This window comes from Octopus sinensis, linkage group LG8, assembly GCF_006345805.1.
Source record: "Octopus sinensis linkage group LG8, ASM634580v1, whole genome shotgun sequence".
In the NCBI taxonomy this organism is placed as follows: domain Eukaryota; kingdom Metazoa; phylum Mollusca; class Cephalopoda; order Octopoda; family Octopodidae; genus Octopus; species Octopus sinensis.
The window spans coordinates 51,193,692-51,217,219 of NC_043004.1; the positions used below are offsets into that span (position 1 = coordinate 51,193,692).

General features: G+C 39.0%; 1 protein-coding gene across 2 annotated transcripts in view; it reads right to left on the minus strand.

The window, feature by feature from the left end:
• Positions 1–23,528, minus strand: part of LOC115215037 (mitogen-activated protein kinase kinase kinase 1-like) — a 252,885-nt gene that overhangs the window by 75,599 nt on the left and 153,758 nt on the right. For both annotated transcript variants that reach the window (XM_029784171.2, XM_029784170.2), the window contains exon 2: positions 6,150–6,279. In XM_029784171.2, the coding sequence (XP_029640031.1) occupies positions 6,150–6,279 (130 nt within the window). The remainder of the gene's footprint in view (positions 1–6,149; positions 6,280–23,528) is intronic.

Sequence of the window (23,528 nt, forward strand, 5' to 3'; positions counted from 1 at the left end):
GGAAGATTTCTAGAGGCTCGACATCACCATGAAAGATGCAGAAGGGCATTACCTGGGATGACTCCAACCCCATCAAGCAAGAGCATAAAGCAAGCAAAAAGAAGTAGAGATAAGGTTCTTCCAAAAGTTCTCTGGAATAACATTACTCAACAGGGTGCATAGCTCAGAGATCAGGAGGTGAGGGGGTCACTCCATGTTGAGTCACTACTTCTCTGCATTGAGAGATTACAGCTTCAAAATGTTGCAGGAAAGAATTGCAAGACAGATTCTTCAAACTGAGCCAACCAGCAGGAAATCTAGGGGCAAAACAAGGATGAGATGATTGGATAATAAGCATAGGCACAGGAGTGGCTGTGCGGTAAGTAGCTTGCTAACCAACCACATGGTTCCGGGTTCAGTCCCACTGCGTGACACCTTGGGCAAGTGTCTTCTGCTATAGCCCCAGGCCGACCAATGCCTTGTGAGACACACACATATATATACATATATACGACGGGCTTCTTTCAGTTTCCGTCTACCAAATCCACTCACAAGGCTTTGGTCGGCCCGAGGCTATAGTAGAAGACACTTGCCCAAGGTGCCACGCAGTAGGACTGAACCCGGAACCATGTGGTTGGTAATAGTAATTTATATTTAAGTATTTTTAAACTGAACAAGAGGACAGAGACAAAAAGATGTGACAGAAAAATCAAATGTGAGGTTTTGTGGTTTCACAACTAAGTTGAAGTTGTAATCACACAGCAAAATAGTATAGTTGGTTATATACAAATATACATACATACATGTCTGTGTGTGTGCATATATATGTATATATATGGAGGCACAATGGCCCAGTGGTTAGGGCAGCGGACTCGCGGTTGTAAGATTGCGGTTTTGATTCCCAGACCGGGCGTTGTGAGTGTTTATTGAGCGAAAACACCTAAAAGCTTCACGAGGCTCCGGCAGGGATGGTGGTGATCCCTGCTGTACTCTTTCACCACAACTTTCTCTCACTCTTACTTCCTGTTTCTGTTGTACCTGTATTTCAAAGGGCCAGCCTTGTCACTCTCTGTGTCACGCTGAATATCACTGAGAACTACGTTAAGTACACGTGTCTGTGGAGTGCTCAGCCACTTACACATTAACTTCACGAGCAGGCTGTTCCGTTGATCGGATCAACCGGAACCCTCGTCATCATAACCGATGGAGTGCTTCCATGTCCATATATATATGGTCAGATCACTCATGGGTACTATTGGTAACATGTATCCCAGTACAACCTGTTGCATGGTCAGGTCAGCGGTGACTGAACTGGGAACCCCATCAAGCTTGCTTGGTGAGGAGGGTGATTGTTGGACACACTGCAGTACAAAAAATAAGACCTTTCAAAGGGTGGAAGAGCTCATGAGTGGTCAATGGCCATCCAACAATATGTGTACATGTGGATGTATGCATGTATGTATGTATGTGCAGGGACATGGAAATACCTGGCTTGGCCCACTGGGAGTAGGAGGCTCTTCTGTTGTTGTTACAATATCTCTCAAGGAGAAAGAAACTCTGTGAGAAAACCTGGGAACTGACAATATTTGATGATGTAAACTAGTTCTTCTTTTCGAGTTTATGTTGTCCCTGTTCAGAGAGTGGGATTGGATTTGTGCAAATCCTTCCCCGCTATAAAAATCATCACACACAGGCACCGCTTGAAAAGAAAGTAAGACCTGTTGCAAAAATGGCTGGTCATAGCCCTCACATATGTAGGGCTTTCAATCAAGTGACAGCAATACTCGAACACATGTTTGTAGCCATCATTACACACAGGGTGTGATGGATAAATTGTCTCCATTTTATATTCATAATTACATGCATGTGCATTGTTTGTTTTTGATTTTGTTGCTTACAGAGTATTGTAGAGTCAGTTGGGCAGCATCTGTGAGATAAAGAGCACCATGACACTATTCACTTTGCCAGAAATTTGGAAATGACATGCTGTACAGCTTGGCATTTGAACCGGAAGCTCCAATATGAACATTTCAGAGTGTTTGGGTGTCAATCTGAGGACATGTATGGAGAGTGATAAAAATCAAACATCCAGTCGACATCATGGTGTTTGGAGTGATCACTAGTGATGGCGACGTTATGCCTCCATTTATCTTCCCACACGGCCTCAACATGGAGGCCTACATCAAGTACTTGGAGGAGGTAGTGCTTCCCTGAGTCAAGAGGATGGCTACGAGAAGACCCTATGTCTGGCAACAAGTCTCTGCACCATGCTACACAAGTAGGAGAAACCAGTCATTGCTATCAGACAATTTCTGCAACCACATCAACACTAACATCCGGCCATCTAACTCCGCAGTGTTGGTTGTAGTAGATGGAGGCATAACGTCACCATTATTAGTCATCACTTCAAACACCATGATGTTGAATGGATGTTTGGTTTTTATCATTCTCAGTACATGTTTTGTGGACATGGCAAGCCAACAGTTGTTCTGTATGTTCTCCATCTGATCCTGGCAAAAATACTTCTCGTCTGAGAAAACCAAAGCATGTTCGGTTGGAGGGGGATACCTGAGTTTGTTCAAAACCTTTGTAGTGCAGTCTTTGATCTTGACCCTGATGTTTAGAAATTGGCCCCTTTCTCATCTTGTATGAGGAATACCAAATGTCTTCATGCACTACTTGCCTGATAAGAAACTCAGATACTCCAGTGTTCCTGGTGATGAACCTGATTGAAGGATCATTATCAATCATGGCCTGGATCTCACCAACAAATCCAGGAATTCTTTTCTTTTCAGAATGATCAGAGTGAGTTTTCCAAGCTGCCGTACCTTCGTAATCACCATTAGACTCATCCGACTCTTTCCAGTTCCTCTGCACTCTCCTCAGATTGACACACAAACACTCTGAAATATTCGTATCGGGGCTTCTGGTGAGAATACCAAGCAGTACAGCATGTCGATTCCAAATTTCTGGCAAAGTGAATTGCATCATGGTGCTGTTTTTCTCACAGATAGTGCCCAACAGACCCTACTATGCTGTGTAGTCGACAAAATCAAAAACAAACAATGCACATGCGCAAAATAAAAAATATAAAATGGCGGCAATTTACCCATCATACTCTGTATATATAAATATATATAGAAGTGAGTAGACAAATAAAAAAAATTTTATTTAAAAGTTTCATTGCAATTGTGATAAGAATTTTGCTTCCCGGCCACGTGTCAAAGATACGCGTGTCTTTACATGGTTGCTCAACTTGCTAGAAATAGCAGCTAAATTTCTCTCAAATCAACCCTACTGTCTTACAAAGTGAACACATGTACACCAAAGATTAAGCAGTTCTGGATACACCATCCTTTTTTTTAAATCAGTGGTTTTCAATCTTTTTAACTTTGTCATATACCATGGATCAATCACAGGATAATGCTCCACATTTAAATTGCCATTTAACACTGATAATTAATATAGCAAATACAACCATTTAAAAACCACTCTTTATCATTTTTGTTTTATCAGACCAGATATGGGGATATGAAGTGTTGTTGTCAAAATTTTGCTGTTGCTGTTGGTGATGATGGCAGTGGTGGTGGTAGTGTTTAAATACTATAGCTATATCAAATAAGGTTAGCAATTACTATTTAGAGCTTGTATCAAAATACACAAAATTTTCATAGGAAGGAAGTGGGGGAGAGAGAGAGACTGAGACAGACAGACTGAGAGAAAGAGATGCACAAGCAGAGAGAGACTATTATATGTCAGAGATGTTATTGAAAAGTGTCAAATTTTTTGCATTGTCATATCAAAGCTGTCTAAAATATGCAACTTTTTTTTTTGGCAAGGAAGGGGTGTGAACGTGTGTGTGTGTGTGTGTGAATGTGTGAATGTATGTGTGTGTGAATGTGTGAATGTGTGTGTGTGAATGTGTGAGTGTGTGTGTGAGTGTGTGTGTGTTGTGTGTGAATGTGTGAGTGTGTGTGAATGTGTGTGTGTGAATGTGTGAGTGTGTGTGTGTGAATGTGTGAGTGTGTGTGTGTGTATGTGTGTGTGTGTGTGAATGTGTGAGTGTGTGTGTGTGAATGTGTGTGTGAGTGTGTGTGAATGTGTGTGTGAGTGTGTGTGTGTGTATGTGTGTGTGGTGTGAGTGTGTGTGTGTGTGGTGTGTGTGAATGTGTGAGTGTGTGTGAATGTGTGTGTGTGTGAATGTGTGAGTGTGTGTGTGTGTGAATGTGTGAGTGTGTGTGTGTGTATGTGTGTGTGTGTGTGTGAATGTGTGTGTGTGTGTGTGTGTGTGTGTGTGTGTGTGTGTGTGTGTGATACATCTCCCTTTATATATATTTTTTTTAAATTTCAAAGGAAATTTAATATTTTTATAATTATCATTATGCTTTTTTAAAAATCAAATTGAATATAAAATATTGATAGAAAGAAAAACAAAAAAAATGAATAATATCCCCAAGTGAATCTGATTCACTAAAAAACTACTAAATCTTTAAAAATTCAATATGGACCGTTTCACTATTCACTGAACTTTATTCATTCATTCTGTAATGAATAATGAGTGGTACTGTTTACACAGATAATTAATTTTTTTTTTTATTAATTAATCATATGTATTAAATGGTAATCTATTTTAGCAGTGTTATCATGAAATGAATAGCCGCCGAAGTAAGGAATTTAAACATAAAAGACTAGTTCAAAATTCAGTGACTGTTATTAATATGATGTTTAATTAATTTTACAAATTAGAAATTGAATAAATACCATCTTTTTTGTCTTTTTTTTCTTTTTAACTTATTATCATCATTCTTTCATAATCGTTTTAACATCTGCTATTTCACACTTGTATGGTTCAGAGACAATTTTTTTGAAACAGATTTTTCTGTAGCTGGATGCTTTCCTTGTCAGCAAACTTCGCCTCTTTTCACGTCCACGAGCAGACATGCTTTTGACGCAAAGACTGGAAACAAACAACACTGCTTGTATGATGGTGATGCTTGTTTACAATCAGCATGTGAAGTCAAGACAAGAGTAAACACACACATGCACACAATATATATTTCTTTACTACCCACAAGGGGCTAAACACAGAGAGGACAAACAAGGACAGACAAACGGATTAAGTCGATTACATCGACCCCAGTGCGTAACTGGTACTTATTTAATCGACCCCGAAAGGATGAAAGGCAAAGTCGACCTCGGCGGAATTTGAACTCAGAACGTAACAGCAGACAAAATACAGCTACGCATTTCGCCCAACGTGCTAACGTTTCTGCCAGCTCGCCGCACACAATATATATGCACACACATGCACATGCATGCGCACCCGCGCGCACACACACACACACACTCTTTCCACAGTAGGCAAAAGGCTTGAAATTTTAAGGAGGAGGAGGAGGATAATGAGGAGGAAAAGAATGAGGATGAGTACAAGGAGGAGGATGATGATGATGATGACGACGCAGAGGGCAAAGAAGAGAACAATGACGATGACAGTGATGACCCTGACGTTACCAGTCCTGCTTGAGTTGTACAGACGCTACCTTGTCCAGTGTCAGAATCAGAAATTCAAGGGACCAACAAATGGTTAGTTAAAAATTCATAATCAACATCACAAGGCTTTGGTTAGCCTCAAGGATACAGTAGAAAGAACTTGATCAAGGTGCCATGCAGTGGGACTGAAACCAGAACCATGTGGTTTGGGAACAAGCTACTTACCACCCAACCACACCAATGCCATAAAGAAAATAAATAAAACTAGCAGTATCGCCCGGCATTGCTCGGGTTTGTAAGGGAAATAACTATATAAGCATTTTTAGAGATGTAAAGTATAATAGCCATCTCAATATGGCTAACCACAAAAGGGGAGGGGGTGTTACTGTAGCCTTTTACGTTCTGAGATTTAATAATAAATTTTTAGAGAGTTACTTCCCTTATATATGCCAAAAATGTATTAAAAATGGGAAAAATTGATGGTAAATTTTTTTTTAAATCGTAGACTCATCGTAGACGCGCGCTAATACCCAGAAGGCTCGATATGAATCACGACTATAAGATACCCAGTTTTGGTTAAACTGCACCGCAAAATGTGGGAGTAGTTAGGAATCTAAATCATAGGAGACAGACAGCACACAACCTCACTTTTATATATAAAGATTGCAAAAGACACTCACAAAAGGTTTCTTCTTCTTTTTCTCAATAAGATCTTTTTTCCAAGGCGGAATGGTGTTTCTGGGTTTGTCAGTAGCTGTGGTTTCTGTTTGTTTCTCTTCTCGAGAGTGCTTTTTTGATTCTCTATGAGACCTGAAATTTAGAAGAAAAAAAAAGAAAAGGTAAAATAGCATGGAAAATGTTATACTTCCTTTCTTTTATATATATATATATACTAGCAGTATCGCCCGGCGTTGCTCGGGTTTGTAAGGGAAATAACTATATAAGCATTTTTAGAGAGTTATAGCCAAAAAATAGCAAAAAAATGCATGAAAAATGGGAAAAAAATTATGGTAAATTTTTTTTTAAATCGTTGACTCATCGTAGACATTTTTAGAGAGTTACTTCCCTTATATAATAGCGAAAAAATGCATTAAAATGGAAAAAAATGATGGTAAATTTTTTTTTAAATCGTAGACTCATCGTAGACACGCGCTAACACCCAGACGGGCTCGATATGAATCACAACTATAAGATACCCGGTTTTGGTTAAACTGCACTGCAAAATGTGGGAGTAGTTAGGAATCTAAATCGTAGGAGACAGACACACAACTTCACTTTTATATATAAAGATATTTCGTTTTTGGATTTGGTTTGCAAGATTCTTTATATGAGTTTGTGTGTCGAATATTCTGTTGTGTCTGGGGAGAGTCATTTTTGGGGGGGGGGCCTTATAATTTAACACACTCACCGGTAAAATTTCCACTTATTTCTTATTTTTATTTTCCTAAAATTTTCATTGCGTCTTGCAACCTTTTCAATAGTCTTGACTCTGTCTGTTATTTACACTGCGTTCCCTTTTGTCTGTTTGTGAGCATGTGTGTGGGTCAATGTGTGTGTGTGTGCCTATACATGCATGCATGTATGTATGTATGTGTATATGTATGTTTGCATGTGTATGTATGTATATATATGTGTGTGTATGCATATGTATATATGTATGTACGTGTGTGCATCTGTATGTATGATGTAATACATAATTCTCCTTAACACTAAACGGCATAAAAATTAAAAGAAAATTTTAAAAACCAGTGTGTGTATATATATATGGTGACCCCCTTCGGTCAGACACTGACCATGGGTTTGCACCTAGAGAGTTACCCTCTGAGGCACAAGTCTGGGCAAGGTTGTTTTTTATGGAAGACCAGCAGTCGCCCATGCATACCGGCCTCCCCTCTCCACGTCACCAATGTTGTCCAAGGGAAAGGCAAGGGCCGATACAGCTTGGCACCTGTGACGTCGCAACTCATTTCTACAGCTGAGTGAACTGGAGCAATGTGAAATAAAGTGTCTTGCTCAAGAACACAACACGTAGCCCGGTCCGGGATTCGAGCTCACAACCTCACGATTGTAAGCTCAACGCTCTAACCACTGAGCCATGTGCCTTCATATATATATATATATATATATATATATATATATAATATATATAATACTTTAACTAGTTCCAGCTTGAGAGTAATGACCATGCTGGGGCACTGCCTTGAAGGGTTCAGTCAAACAAACTGATCTCAGAACTTACTTCTTTCCTAGATCTAGAACTAAAGCTATTGCTCTTTTTTCTTTTTTTTTTTTGCAAAACCGTTAAGTGATTGTCTGTAAGTGCATGTGCATGCATTCTTTCACTTGGTTCAGTCATTTGACTTTGGCCATGGTTGAGCACCACCTTAAAGGGTATTAGTCAAACAAATTGACCCCAGGACTTATTGTTTGTAAGCCTAGTATTTATTCTATCAGCCTCTTTTGCCGAACTGCTAAGTTACAAGGACAAAAACACACCAGCATCAGTTGTCAAGTGATGGCAGAGGGACAAACACAGACACACACACACACACATATACACACAACAAACTACTTTCAGTTTCCGTCCACCAAATCCACTCACAAGGCTTTGGTTGGCCTCAAGGATACAGTAGAAAGCACTTGATCAAGGTGCCTTGCAGTGGGACTGAAGCCAGAACCATGTGGTTTGGGAACAAGCTACTTACCACCCAACCACACCTGCATGTGTATATTAAAATGTATATCCTAAGAAGGTCATAAGTAGGTAGCAACAAACACCCCACCACCTCATATTTTCCTTAATCTTCCTCTCCATCAACAATTCCCTGATGTTGCTCAACCATGTTCTTCCTACAGCTCTTTTACCCATCTCAGTGGTTAGAGCAGTGGTTTTCAACCAGGGTTCCGCCAGTACAGTGCAGGGGTTCCGCAAGAAGTTACAAAAATGCTAAAATCGGCAATAATTTTTAAGTCTCCTGTGCAGAAATTATTGCACAGGGGTTCCTCGAGCCAGTGGAATGTTTCCTTGGGGTTCCTCTCCAGCAAAATGTTTGAAAAGCACTGGGTTAGAGTGTCAGGCTAACAATCATGAGGTAGTGAGTCTGATTCCCAGACTGGGTTGTGTGTTGTGTACTTGAGCAAGACACTTTATTTCACATAAATCCAGTTCACTCAGCTGTAAAAATGAGTTGTGACATCATCAGTGCCAAGCTGTATCAGCCTTAGCCTTTCCCTTGTATAACATCAGTGGAGTGGAGAGGGGGAAGCTGGCATGCATGGGTGACTGCTGGTCTTCCATAAAGAACCTTGGAGAGAAACTTTCTAAGTGCAATATCAAGATCATTCATGACCGAAGGGGGTCTTTTCCCTTTATCCTTTACCCATGAATAATCATATTCTTATAAAGGAAGAGTGCCACAGCGTGTCACATTACATAACCAAACCAATTCATTTTCTGCTTCTTAACAGTAGAGTCTACTGATTTGCAGACTTCCCAAGAATGTATTTCCTAACACCCTCGTTAGTTCTACACTTTGTATTAGGAATGCAAAACATCTTAACATCTTTCTATAGCATTTTATTTTAAAGGCCATGCTTGCTCTCACTTTCAGCATCTAACCTCCAACATATGCTCACATAAAATGCAGTTGAAATTACGATTTCTCTTAACATATCTTGGTTACTCTTTTACTCTTTTACTTGTTTCAGTCATTTGACTGCGGCCATGCTGGAGCACCGCCTTTAATCGAGCAACTCGACCCCGGGACTTATTCTTTGTAAGCCCCGTACTTATTCTGTCGGTCTCTTTTTGCCGAACCGCTAAGTGATGGGGACATAAACACACCAGCATCGGTTGTCAAGCAATGCTAAGGGAACAAACACAGACACACAAACACACACACATACATATATATATATACATATATACGACGGGCTTCTTTCAGTTTCCGTCTACCAAATCCACTCACAAGGCATTGGTCGGCCCGAGGCTATAGCAGAAGACACTTGCCCAAGGTGCCACGCAGTGGGACTGAACCCAGAACCATGTGGTTGGTAAACAAGCTACTTAACACACAGCCACTCCTGCGCCTATTTACAGAAACCTTTCTTATTTTTTTCTATTGCCTAATTTTGGTATTGTTGCCGAAGGTGCTGCAATGAATATTGTGCATTTTTACTTCAAGCTCTCATCTTCCATTATTATAAGTGGCAAGCTGGCAGAATCGTTAACCTGCTGGACAGAAATACTTAGCAACATTTCAGCCATCTTTACATTCTGAGTTCAAATTCTGCCAAGGTTGACTTTGCCTTTCATCCTTTCAGGGTTGATAAGTTAAGTAAGTACCAGTCAAGCCCTGGAATCAACAAGACCCCTCCCCACTAAATTTCAGACCTTCTACATGTAGTAGAAGGGATTGTTTTACCAAATATTCAAGTACATCGCTCTCTCTATCTCTCCACACACACACATACATCATCATCATCATCATTATTATTTGGCATCCACTTTTAATTGGATTAGACAGAATTTGTTGAGGCAGATTTCCTACACCTGGATGCTCTTCCTGTTGCCAACCCTCACATATTTCTAACCAAGGTGATATTTACCCATACCTAGACATGTTTTTCATGGGAGACTGGAAAGAACAACACTGCTTGTATGATGGTGATGCCTATTTACAACCATCACATAATATCAAGACAAGGGTGCACACATATAGACACATACATACATTACATATATACGTGTGTGTTTGTGTGCACATATATGTAAATAACGCATATATATGTGTGTGTATATTTGAGCATATAAAATATGAGAGAAAGCGAAAGAAAATGGAATTCACAAGATTCTTTATTAATCACTATGATTGTTTTTGTTTTAACCCATCATGCATCGGTCCCTCACAGATGGGATGTTATTCAAACAGTTGTGGTGCATCACAGCATACTTCAAGATGTATTTTTAAATGGCATAATGGTAATGGCCATTTATACATTTTGTTCTGGGCACCTGTGTCAGTGGCACATGTAAAAAGATTCGAGCGAGGTCATTGCCAGTACCGCCTGACTGGCCCCTGTGCAGGTGGCACGTAAAAGCACCCACTACACTCTCGGAGTGGTTGGCGTTAGGAAGGGCATCCAGCTGTAGAAACTCTGCCAGATCAAGACTGGAGCCTGGTGCAGCCACCTGGTCCGCCAGTCCTCAGTCAAAACCGTCCAACCCATGCTAGCATGGAAAACGGACGTTAAACGATGATGATGATGATGATGATGATGATGATGATGAAGTTGAGAGAATCACAGTTCCCTAATACAATAATTGCATTCATTAACTGATCCCAAACTTGCTCGAATCATGGGATCAATTAATAAATGTGATTATTGTATTAGGGAACTATGATTCTCCAAATTTATCTGAGAAATGTGTAAGCTGGAATAAAATGAATAAATATCTATTAACTCTGTGACTTTTCTATGATACACTGTAACACCATATCAAATATACTTGGTGACTAAGCTTTGGATTTACAAATTAGACTGGTAATGGTTTGTTTAAGTATAGATTATGAGGATTTCTCTACTTATCACAGGTCAATTTAGTTAACCAGGTTTGCTTCGTTTTCTTCACAGAGAGCTTATAAAGTATTTGGTCAGATCTTTTTCATTTGATATTTACACACACTATATATATATATTTGAGGCTCTGATGAAGCTGTAAGATGTTACTTAAGCACTCAATTATGAGTCCGCTGCATCTTGTAGCAGAAACAGCTGTAAGCTAATGTAGTTCATAAGATAATTGTTTATTTCTTTATCATCTTACTTACTTACATACATACATACATACATACATACATACATACATACATACATACATACACACACAACACACACACACACACACACACACACACACACACACACACACACACACATACATATATATACACCTTATTCATTGACAAGAATAGTGTTGACTGATTTTGAAGTTTTAGCTTGCTAACCTGATAAAGGATGACAGACCAAAATTTTCAAAGTCACTTCCAGCACCATTCTTGTAAAAGAATAAAAAATGTATTGAGGAATTCTTCAGTTTAATGTAAAACAAACATAAATTTATATATATATATGTATGTGTATGAGTGTATATGCATATGTGTATACATATGCATACATGAATGTTATATATATATATATGTGTGTGTGTGTATGTATGTATGTATGTATATGTGCATATATGTATGCATATATATATAGGTATATACATATATGTATGTATATGCACATAGAGAAACATACACACACATACACACACACACACATACACATGCATATGTTCAAAAATACATGTGAATGTGTGGGTACATGGGCATGTGGGGGTATATATCTGACTGTCATCTTGAGCCTCTGGTTTGTAAATTGATGACACGTTCTGCTCCAGTTCACAACAAGAATTCTGACATCATCACTTCGAGATAATAACAACAACAACAACAAACAATAATAATGATAATAATAAGGATAAGGATGAAGATTGAAATGAATAATCATGCTATGGCAGCGATGATGGTGTTGTAGTTATGATGGTGTAGTAGTGGCAGTGGTGCTGGTGGTAGGTTTTTTTGGGAGGGGGGACAAGTGAGGGAGGGAGGAAGGTTAGAGAAGAGGAATGTGTAAAAAAGAAGTAAGGTTGTTTCCATATGATATTTGTGTGATATAAGATCCCTTTCCACTCCCACCTCTGGCCTTCCATTCCCTTCTCTCATAAAACATTTAGTTGAAGACCACCACCACCACCCCGAATCCAGAACAAGGACAAAAACAAAAACATAAAAAAACAGAAAGAAAGAAAGAAAGAATGGTGAATAAAAGTAAAAAATAAGGAATGTCAAAAGAAATGAAAAGATTGTCAGCGGGGTGGCGTGAGGCGGGTTATGAAGTGTGGGGCTTGAGAAATGATGTGTAGTGGGGTAGCAGGGGGGGGGGAGAACAAAATCAAAATACAGTATAAAGTAATTTGAAAAATATAATGAACAACAATGGTTTTGAATTTTGGCACAAGGCCGGCAGTTTTAGGAGGATGTGGTTTGTCAGTTTTTAGTTGGTAGTTTATTTTATTGACTCCAGATGACATGAAAGACAAAATCAATTTAAGAGGGATTTGAACTAGAAGACATTTTTTTTTTCTTCTTCTTGTCAGATTCTGTCAGATCACCATCTTAATAATAATAATAATAATAATAATCTTTTCTACTATAGGCACAAGGGGTGAAATTTGTGGGAAGGGATAGCCAATTACATTAACCCCCAGTCAGTGCTCAACTGGTACTTATTTCATCGACCCCGAAAGGATGAGAAACAAAGTCGACCTCAGCGGAATGTGAACTCAGAATGCGAAGATAGACAAAAATACTAAGCATTTTGCCCAGCATGTTAATGATGCTGCTAACCCACCACCTGGAGGAAGAGGAGGAGGAGGGGGAAGAAGAAGGAGAAGAAGAAGAAGAAGAAGAAGAAGAAGAAGGAGAAGAAGAAGAAGAAGAAGAAGAAGAAGAAGAAGAAGAAGAAGAAGAAGAAGAAGAAGAAGAAGAAGAAGAAGAAGGAGAAGTAGAAGGAGAAGAAAAAGAATTCTTTCTATTATAGGCACAAGATCAGAAAATTATAGGGGGGAGGGGGCCAATTGATTACACTGACCCCAGTACTCAACTGGTACTTATTTCACCAGTCCCAAAAGTATGAAAGGCGAAGTCAACCTTGGCAGAATTCAAAGGGTGAAATCAGAAGAAATGCTACGAAGCATTTTGTCTGAAGTGCCAGCAATTTTGAGATCAAGGAGATCAGTCAATAACATTGACCCCAGTATTAGACTGGTACTTTCTATTATTGGCCCTGGAGGGATGACAGGCAAAGCTGACCTCAGCGAAATTGAACCAGAAAAATGTGAGGTGAAATCATATATGAAGAAGAGAAAAATAATGTTTATTAAAATCTTTTCTACTACAGGCACAATTTTGGGGAAGGGGTTAAGTCAATTACATCAACCTCAGTCCTCAACTAGTTAAGGCTCATGGTTTAGTGGTTAGGGCAGTGGTTTTCAACCAGGGTTCCGCCAGTACAGTCCAGGGGTTCAGCAAGAAGTTACAAAAATGCTAAAATCGACAGTAATTTTTAATTCTCCTGTGCAGATATGTGTGCATAGGACAATTAAATTATTGCACAGGGGTTCCTCGAGCCAGTGAGATGTTTTCTTGGGGTTCCGCTCCAGCAAAAAGTTTGAAAAGCACTGGGTTAGGGTGTTGGACTCATGATCGTAAGGTTGTGGTTTTGATTCCTGGACTGGGTAACATGTTCTTGAGCAAAACACTTCATTTCACGTGGCTCCAGTCCAATGAGCTGACAAAAATGAGTAATCCTGCAACAGGCCAGCATCCTGTCCCAGTTGGGAATATATACACCATGAAACAAGCCCTTATGAGTCAGCATGCTCAAGAAGGTGACTTTACCTTACTTTTTACCGGTACTCAACTAGTACTTAATTTATCGACCCCAAAAGGATGAGAGAGAAAGTCGACCTTGGCAGAGTTTTATCTCAGAACGTAAAGACCGAGGATAATGCTGCTAAGCATTTTGTCCAGCGGGGCAACAATTCTGCCAGCTCGCCACCTAATGTTTATTATAATATAAGGAAAATCAATTGAAAATGTAATTAACAATAAATAAAAAATATCTAAAAATAATATGTTCCCACCACACCTTTCGAAGGCATATTTTTTTTGTGTGCATGTTTTTCTGTTCCCTACTGCCACACGACAAGACCTCCTTAAAATAAATATTATTGAGAAATGTCACAAGGGGCAACAGAGGGTTGCAATATATCTTGGCAATTAATCACACATTTTTCTTTTTTTTTAGTGTTTTTTTTTTCCTGGAAAAATCTATGAGTTGTAGGAATACCATTAAAAGAGAGAGAGAGAGAGCTAGCTGTAATTGCCTGACTCCAACCAAACCCCAGTCACAACAAACAACACTAACCTAAATGATTTCTTTATTTTGGTGATGTTGGCAGTTGTGGTAGCAGAGGTGGTGGCGGCAGGAGTGGTGGTGGTGATGTTGCTAGTGCTGTAGTGGAGTGTGTCTGGTAGTAATCTGTGTGTAGGTGTAAAAATAATGTGCGTGGGTGTAGTGTATGTGTAATAATCATTTATATGTGTATGATTACTATGTGTGTGTGCATGTGTGTGTGCGTATGTATGCATGTGTGTATGTGTGTGTGTGTGGTGTGTGTGTGTGTGTGTGTGTGTGTGTGTGTCTGAGTTCATCCCTTCTTGCTTGGCTCATGTTGTTATTCTTTTTTGTTTTCTTTAACGTCAGTTTGATATACATTTTGTTCCACGACCATATTCATCAAACAAGAATAACAATGAAAATGACTTTTAAAATTTATTTGCCACAGGGGCATGAGACAAGAGGACATTACCAGAACAGCTTACAATTTCTGTGCATGTATGTATGTGTGTGGGGGGATTACATTAGAATAAAAAATTAGGGGGAAAAGAGTGGAGGAGGAAATGAGAAGGAAGTACACCCAGACAAAAGTACACATATAAAAATCTATGATGCAGGGTCCTGTTACAGGAGAACCTTCAGCTCGAGCCAATCAAAGAACCCCAAAGATCCAGGGTCACACTAACCAACAAGGGCACAAGCCCTTCGTCAATTGTTGTTCTCCAGTCTAGGTATGTGAGTCTATTCACTCAGTTTTACGATTCTTCCACACTTTGACAAACTCAGGTGGAAGTGGAGAGCACTTCCCTCTCCACTTTCACTTTCGTTTTCAAGTGCAACTTTAAAATAATCAATGTGGATCTGATAGAAGAGGAAGGTGTCTTTCCTCAATCCTTTCACTTTTGTTCACCACACATTCTCTTTTATTGTGAGAGAGGGAGAGAGACCATTTGTCAACCAGTGTTGGTGTGTTTACATCCTTGTAACTTAGTGGCTCTGCAAAAGAGACTGATAGAATAAGTACCAAGCTTAAAAAATAAGTACTGGGGTTAAATCATTTGACCAAAAACCCTTCAAGGCAGTGCTCCAGTATGGCCGCAGTCAAATAACTGAAACAATTAAAAGATAAAAATAAAAAAAGAGAACTACAGTGGACTGAGAAAAGAAATGGAAAAGGTATGGAACTTTGACCCTTCAGCATTCAGATTATTCTATCAAATGTAAAAGACCCCACTTTAGATATGAACAAACATGGATTGCACCCTTATGAGGCACAAGTCCGGGCAAGGTTATTTGTGGAAGACCAGCAGTCACCCATGCATACCAGCCTTCCCTCTCCACACCACTGATGTTATCCAAGGGAAAGGCAAAGGCTGATACAGCTTGGCACCAGTGACGTCGCAACCCACTTCTACAGCTGAGTGAACTGGAGCAACGTGAAATAAAGTGTCTTGCTCAAGAACACAACATACATCCTGGTCTGGGAATCAAACTCACTACCTTATGATTATGAGCTCAACACTCTAACCACTGAGCCATGCAATGCTTATTTATTCACATTGTTTTGAATCTATCCTGCATTATCTTGTAACTTCGAGATTTCAATGAAGTGGTTACATATTTTTTAGACTAACATTGTTGGGTAGGTGTGAAAGGCCAGATTTGGCCAGTTTGAAAATAAAACAGGAAAAATATTCTGGCTGGATGTGGCCAGTTTAAATGCTAAAGGGTTAAGGAAGCAGGTGTAACTTCAGTCATAGATGGAGTATTCAGAATGGTAACTACTAATCTGAAATCCTGATTAAACAAGTTCCAACTCACAAGTAGCATGGAGCTGCAGCAGAGGGCTATACATTGCTTGGAATGGCAAGAATCATAGTAAAAGTCCTTGGTCCCTGTTACTTGCTAGGGAGTCAATAGCTTGGTGAGCTCTGCTATAGATGGCGGACAGTCAAGTTACACATGACTGGCAAGATCTTGACACTCTCGATTGCAGCCTCAGCTACTGTAGTCTCCCGTGAGTAGAGATCCTGGTAGTGCTCCACCCATCTATCCATTTGCTTGCTTTGATCCCTGATGAGATCTCCAGTAGTTGATTTCAGAGGGGCTGACTTGGTTGCGGATGGACCGAGGGCCTTCTTCAAAACGGCATACATCCCACGGGTGTCGCCCCTGTCAGCAGCTGACTGGATACTCTGACAGATTTCCTGCCAATACCTATTTGCACAGCGTCTGGCTGTCAATTGGGTTTTATTTCTTGCCTTTCTGAGTTCTTCGAGTGACTTTGTAGAAGAATCACTCTTGTATTGCATCAGAGCTGCACGCTTTGCTTCGATAACTGGCTCCAGCTCTGAGAGCCCAGCAATGAACCAATCTGGGTTTTGCCTTTCTCTCATGCCGAAAGTATCTATTGATGTGGTATACAAAGCTTCCCCGATATAATTCCACCTACTTTCAGCAGAGGAGGTTGGGCAGCTACTGAGGGCAACCTTGATAGAAGCAGCAAAACATTTTCGCAGTGTAGGGTCCGAGGTTCTGGCAGTGTTAATGCGTGGTCGGCCCACTTTCATGGAGCGATGGACTTTTTTAGGCAGAATCCTCACCCTACTTCTAATTAGTGAGTGGTCTGTGTCACGATCCACGCTGTGGTAACTGCGGGTCAGTTGAACAAGATTCAGAAAGGATCTCTGTGTAATGATGAGATCCAGCTGATGCCAGTGGTGAGATCTTGGATGTCTCCAAGATGCCTTGTGGGATGGCTTGTTAGCAAAGAATGTGTTTGTGATGCACAGGTTATGGTATGTGCAGAATTCGAGTAGTCTCTGACCATTGTCATTCATGTTGCCAATACCAAAGTGTCCAACACAAATGGGCCACGAATCATGGTCAGATCCCACACGAGCGTTAAAATCCCCTAGAAGATAGATGTTTTCAGTTGTTGGTATATTTTTTATGACACAGTTGAGATCTTGGTAGAACTGGTCCTTGGTCTCCTCTGAGTATTATATATATACTTATATATACATACATAATATATATATATAATATATATATATATATATATATATATATATATATATATACATATATATACAATATATACAATATATATATATATATATATACCATATAATATATATGTGTGTATTTATATATGCATACATATATATTATATCTAAAATCATAAAAGAGTAGAAAGAGACATAAAATACAAACCTACATGCACATGCACACACACACACATACACGCACACATGCACATACAGACACACACATACTCAGAGCTATTCATGTGTGAGAAAATCAGTGGAGCAGATCTTTTAAACATGAATATGCTTTATTATATTTGTTCTGCCTGAACTGCACAGTCGCTCCCTTGTCATACTTGCCATTGTAAATGCAGTGAACAAGGAACTGGCAGCCTTGAAAATCTATAAACAACAGCCTATTGTTAACAAATATGTGATACATTATCGACACAAACACACACACAAGAATAGTAAATTTCTACTTTGCAAAAATATACAATAGGCCATCAGTTTAATGTAAAATTTTTTATTATTACTGAACACGAAAATAAGCATTTATATACATATATATATATATATTGAGTATGGTAGATGAGTTCAGCAAAAATTTAGATTATTTAGATTCTGATGAATATGGTACTTAACCTGAGGCACTAGAATTTAGTACGGTATTATCCATACAATTTCAAAGTAAGGTGATTAAAATCAAAATAAGGAACAAGGATATCCAGAAGTAATGCAGTACGACCGTTTCATGCAACTGCAATCATTATATCAATTTAAAATGCAGAGCAATCCGCAACTGCAAAAAGACATTGAATTTAATTAAATTAGGACAGATGGACACAGAATAATTATACCTAAAATCTCCAAGAAATTAAGGAGATAGACAAAGAACTCGCTGCATTCACTCCAGCATAGAAGCTACTCATATATATATCATCATCATCATCATCATCATCGTTTAGCGTCCGCTTTCCATGCTAGCATGGGTTGGATGGTTCAACTGGGGTCTGTGAAGCCAGAAGGCTGCATCAGGCCCAGTCTGATCTGGCAGTGTTTCTATGGCTATATATATATATATATATATATATATGTAAACACAAACACATATACATACTCATTTACATATATATATATACACACACACTTATATATCTATATAATATATATATATATATATATATATATATATATATATTATATATATGTAAACACACACACATATACATACTCATTTACATATATATATATATATATATATATATACACACACACACACACACACATGCCAAACCAGAGAGTAGAGCTTGGTGCAGTCCTCTAGCTCACTAGACCCTGTCAAACCATCTAACTCATGCCCGCATGAAAAACACACACCCACTCATACACACACACACACAAATTCACACATACATATATATATACACACATATGTATATACATATACACACACACACACACACCATATATATATATATATATACGTACATGCACATACACATACATACATACATGTGCTCACATGTATACACGCATGTACACACGCTCCGCTTTATTAAAATGTTTCACTCTAGATTTTTAATTGTGTGTCGTTGTTGTTTACATTTTGCAAACATGGGTGGAAACAGGAGATCGGTGCTGCATTGTTGTGGAATGTCTGTTCTCATCAGAATCAGCAGTGGCAGCAGCAGCAGCAGCGGGGGGGGGGTAATGGTGTGGGAGGAAAAAAAGTGAATGTTCTTTGCTTCATAGAATGAAAAAGTCCCATGGAGTGGGGAGCGGGGGAGTGGAGGTGGGAGTGGTGGTGGGGGGGGGGGTGGGGTTTCAGAGGGAGAGGGAACAGCAGAGTCACCTGGGGTCATTGGTTGCATTTAAAATGGGATGGTGTGTGGTTGGGAAAGGAGAGAGAGAGAGAAAGACGGTGAGAGAGAAGGTGGGGGGCGGGGGAAATGGTAATGAGCTAAGGAGTCTGAGATATGTTTCTCATAGGTTATGAATGGATAGTGAAGGGGGGGGGCTTTGGGGCGGGGGGGATGAGAAGGGTGTTTGAAGAATTCAGATGTTCAGGGTTCGCTCCCCACACCCTGCCTATCAACTCCTACTACCACCACTGACACAACTACAACCACCACTGCCACCACTAAGATTAAGAAACAAGAGGATGATGAGGTGCAGCAACCTTACTGGTGGTGGTGGTGACAGTGATGGTAGTGGTGATAGTGATGATGATGATGATGGGGTATGACAGTGGTACTGGTGATGGTGGGAATGGTGTTAGTGGTGGTGGCAGTGGTAGAGATGATGGGGATTTGGTGGTGGTGGTGGTGGTAGTGGGCGATGGTGGGCATGGCAATGAATAGTTGTGATAATGGTAGTGGTGGTAGTGGTAGCAGTGGTGGGTGTGGTGTTAGTGGTGATGGTGGTAATGGTGGCAGTGGTAGTGATGGTGGTGGTGAGAGTGGTGATGGTACTTGCTGTGGTAGTAGTGGTTGTGACTGTCTTTCTGAAAGTAATTATTAATAATGGTGGTGGTGGTTGTGGTGGTGGTGGTGGTAGTATGGTGGTGGCTGAGAGAGAATGGAATTGACAGTAGTGGTATTGTTGGTATTGGTGGGTGGGGATAGTGGTGTTGCTGTTCTAGATTGTCTCAGTAGTATTGTTGATGATGGTGGTGATAGTGATGATGGTGTTGGTGGCAGTGACAGATATAGTAGTGTTGGTTGTAGTAGATGAGGTTGTACAGATTACAGTAATCGTGACAAAATTAAGGGATGAATTAAAAGTGGAAGTACTGAAGAAGTTACACAATTAAGTCAGCAGTTGAAAGGGTGGGTACCATCATTACACCTCAGTAGTACCTTGTATCCCCCCCCCCCCCGGTGACTATTTCCATCTCCACCACTACCACCACAGCTAATATCACCACCACTCCCTATCATCACATCTCCACCATCCAACTTGACTACCCTAACCTCACTGTCACGCCCTAGTCTTCCTCAACACCCACCACCAACAACAACCATCAATGCCAATACAATTATCATAAAACTAAATACCACCACCACCATTGTTTATATGTGTGTATAAATATTATATATATATATATATATATATATTATATATACACATATATATATATATACATATATATATATATATTTACATCACATATATATATATATATATATACATATATATATATACATATATATATATATATATATATATAATATCTATATATATATAACAATATAATATATATATACATATATATATACATACAAAACAATTGCACAGCGTGGAAGGTGTTTATAATAAGCCATTTAGAAACACACAAAAGCCGTTCGATTCACTTCAACATTTAAGTTTAATTTGTCAAAATATTTTCGTCGCTAAAATCCGCGACCTGTTCACTGATTTTTGTTAAGTGAGCAGGCCGCGGATTTTTTAGCGACAAATATTTTTACCATCTAAACTTAAATGTTGAAGTGAATTGAACGGCTTTGTGTGTTTCTTAAATGGCTTATAAACACCTTCCACGCTGCAATTGTTTTCATTTCAGCCACGATCTCAGATCAAAGTTACTTTCTATGGAGTACAATCTCCGTAATATTTACATATATATATATATATATATATATATTATATATATATTATGTACACATATATATATATATATATATTATATATATATATATATACATGTATATACATATAGATAATATAATAATAACAGATATATATACTATCTACTATATATATATATATAATATATATTATATATATATTATATATATATATGGAGGCACAATGGCCCAGTGGTTAGGATAGCGTCGTCCAGGAATCGTGGTTTTCATTCCCGACCGGGTGTTGTGAGTGTTTATTGAGCGAAAACACCTAAAAGCTCCACGAAGAGCTCGGCAGGGGGTGGTGATCCCTGCTGTACTCTTTCACCACTCTTTCTTTTCTCTTTGGCCTGCTCGCTTAGCCAGTGGGGTGGTGTCATTCGAAGACTAAAAAACAATGCGAACGCATTGTGACCAGCGATGTGTAACTACACCTGATGGACTGGTCGGTCACGTGACATGACGATATATATATATATATATATATATATATATATATATATATATATATAAATAAGTATTATTTTTTTAAATGCCTACAACCTTAGTGTGTTGACATCTATAGGCAATGAAAATTAGATTCACTTTTGACCATAGGCTGAAACAGCTGTAAGTAATTTTTAAGATTTCATTAATTTATATTATGACTTAAAATCTGTATTTGTATTATTATCTTATCTATTGATTTATATAATATTTTTGTATGCTTTTGATGTTCTCATTTGTAATATGAATAAATAATCTAACATTATAATATCTGTAAGTTGATGAACAAACTAAATTTGTTTCTCCATTTTCTTTTTGTATTATATATATATATATACACTTTTACTTGTTTCAGTCATTGGAATGCAACCATGCTGGAGCATTGCTTTGCTAGATTAATCAAACAAATAAATCCACATAATTATTTTAAACATGGTACTTATTCTTTCACTCTCTATTGCTAAACTGCTACATTGCAAGGAAATATGCAGACTAACACTGGTTATCACCTAATGGTAGGAGACCACACACACATACACACAATCGGCTTCTCACATTCTCCATCTACTAAATTCACTCACAAGGTATTAGTCAACCCAGGGTTTTAGTAGAAGACACTTGCCCAAAGTGCCATGAAGTGGGTCTGAACATGAAACCAGGAGGTTGCAAAGAGAGCTTCTTAACCACATACCTATGTCTGTGCCTTTATATACTGATCACTTAGATTTGCCAAATGGATAGAATAATTTTTCCTGAAGAGATCAAATGAGACTGAAACAATGTGATATAAAGAGCAGAGAAGTTATTCCCATGAAAGTTAAACCAAAACAGGTTTTCAATATTTTTTAGAATGTCCAGAAAAATCACTATTTACCTGTAAACATATGTTAAAATGATTCATTTCTGACCAGATATCGATACTGGGAGGGAAAATGTCTTCCAGAGCTACACAGCATTATCTTTTAGCATGAAACTTTTTGTCTAAGTAAATCATGTCCATTTTATGTCATGCCTGTCACAACAGGTAAATGAAAATTGTGACCAGAGACATTGCTGTCAAGCAAACACGTTAGCATTTTTTGGAAACTTCAAGATTAGTGTAAAATAAACACCATGAGATTTTTTTATGCTCCTCAGGAGAAATTCAGAGGAATTGGTAATTAATATTTTCAGGTGAAAAAGCCAATCTCAAAATGCTGAGCCTTACGAAGGAGATGATAGAGGAATGAGATATGTGGCACATTGCTATGCTCAAGAAGACCTACCCATCACAACAGAAAGCACCCAGTGTAATGTGGTTGGCATTAGGAAGGGCATCCAGCCATAGAAACCAAGCTAAAACAAGTGTGTGTGTGTGTGTGTGTCTTTGCATTTGTGTTTGTCTCCTACCATCAGACTATAACTGCCATGTAACAGTGAGAGGTCCTTTGTTGCCAGCAGAGGTAGGAGCTATCTGAACTTTGCCCAGGCTATTCTTATTCTAGCAGCTTCACTCTCAGAGCATCCACCCCCACCACCCGCTACTGACTTGGTCACCTAGGTTATGGAAGCTATCGACTACTTCAAGTTTTTTTCCCTCGGGCATGTGATGGAATCTGTTTCCTGTACATCTTCAATGTTTATTGCCCCTGCGCATCTACCACACACAAAAAATATCTCCCCTGTTAACTTTCCTCTGATATTGCTGCACCTCTTATGTGTCTATTGTTTACACCAGGTACAGCTTATGGAGTTTCTACCTACGCCTTTTCTGTAGATCGAGGAGGGCCATCTACCTGCAGGGATTTGTGATTTGTTTACCTTCTTACTCACTGAGACTTTGGATTTTGCTAGATTGATTCTAAGGCCCTTTGATTCTAGACCTTGCTTCCACACCTAAAACTTCTCTAGTTCTGGTAGCAACTCA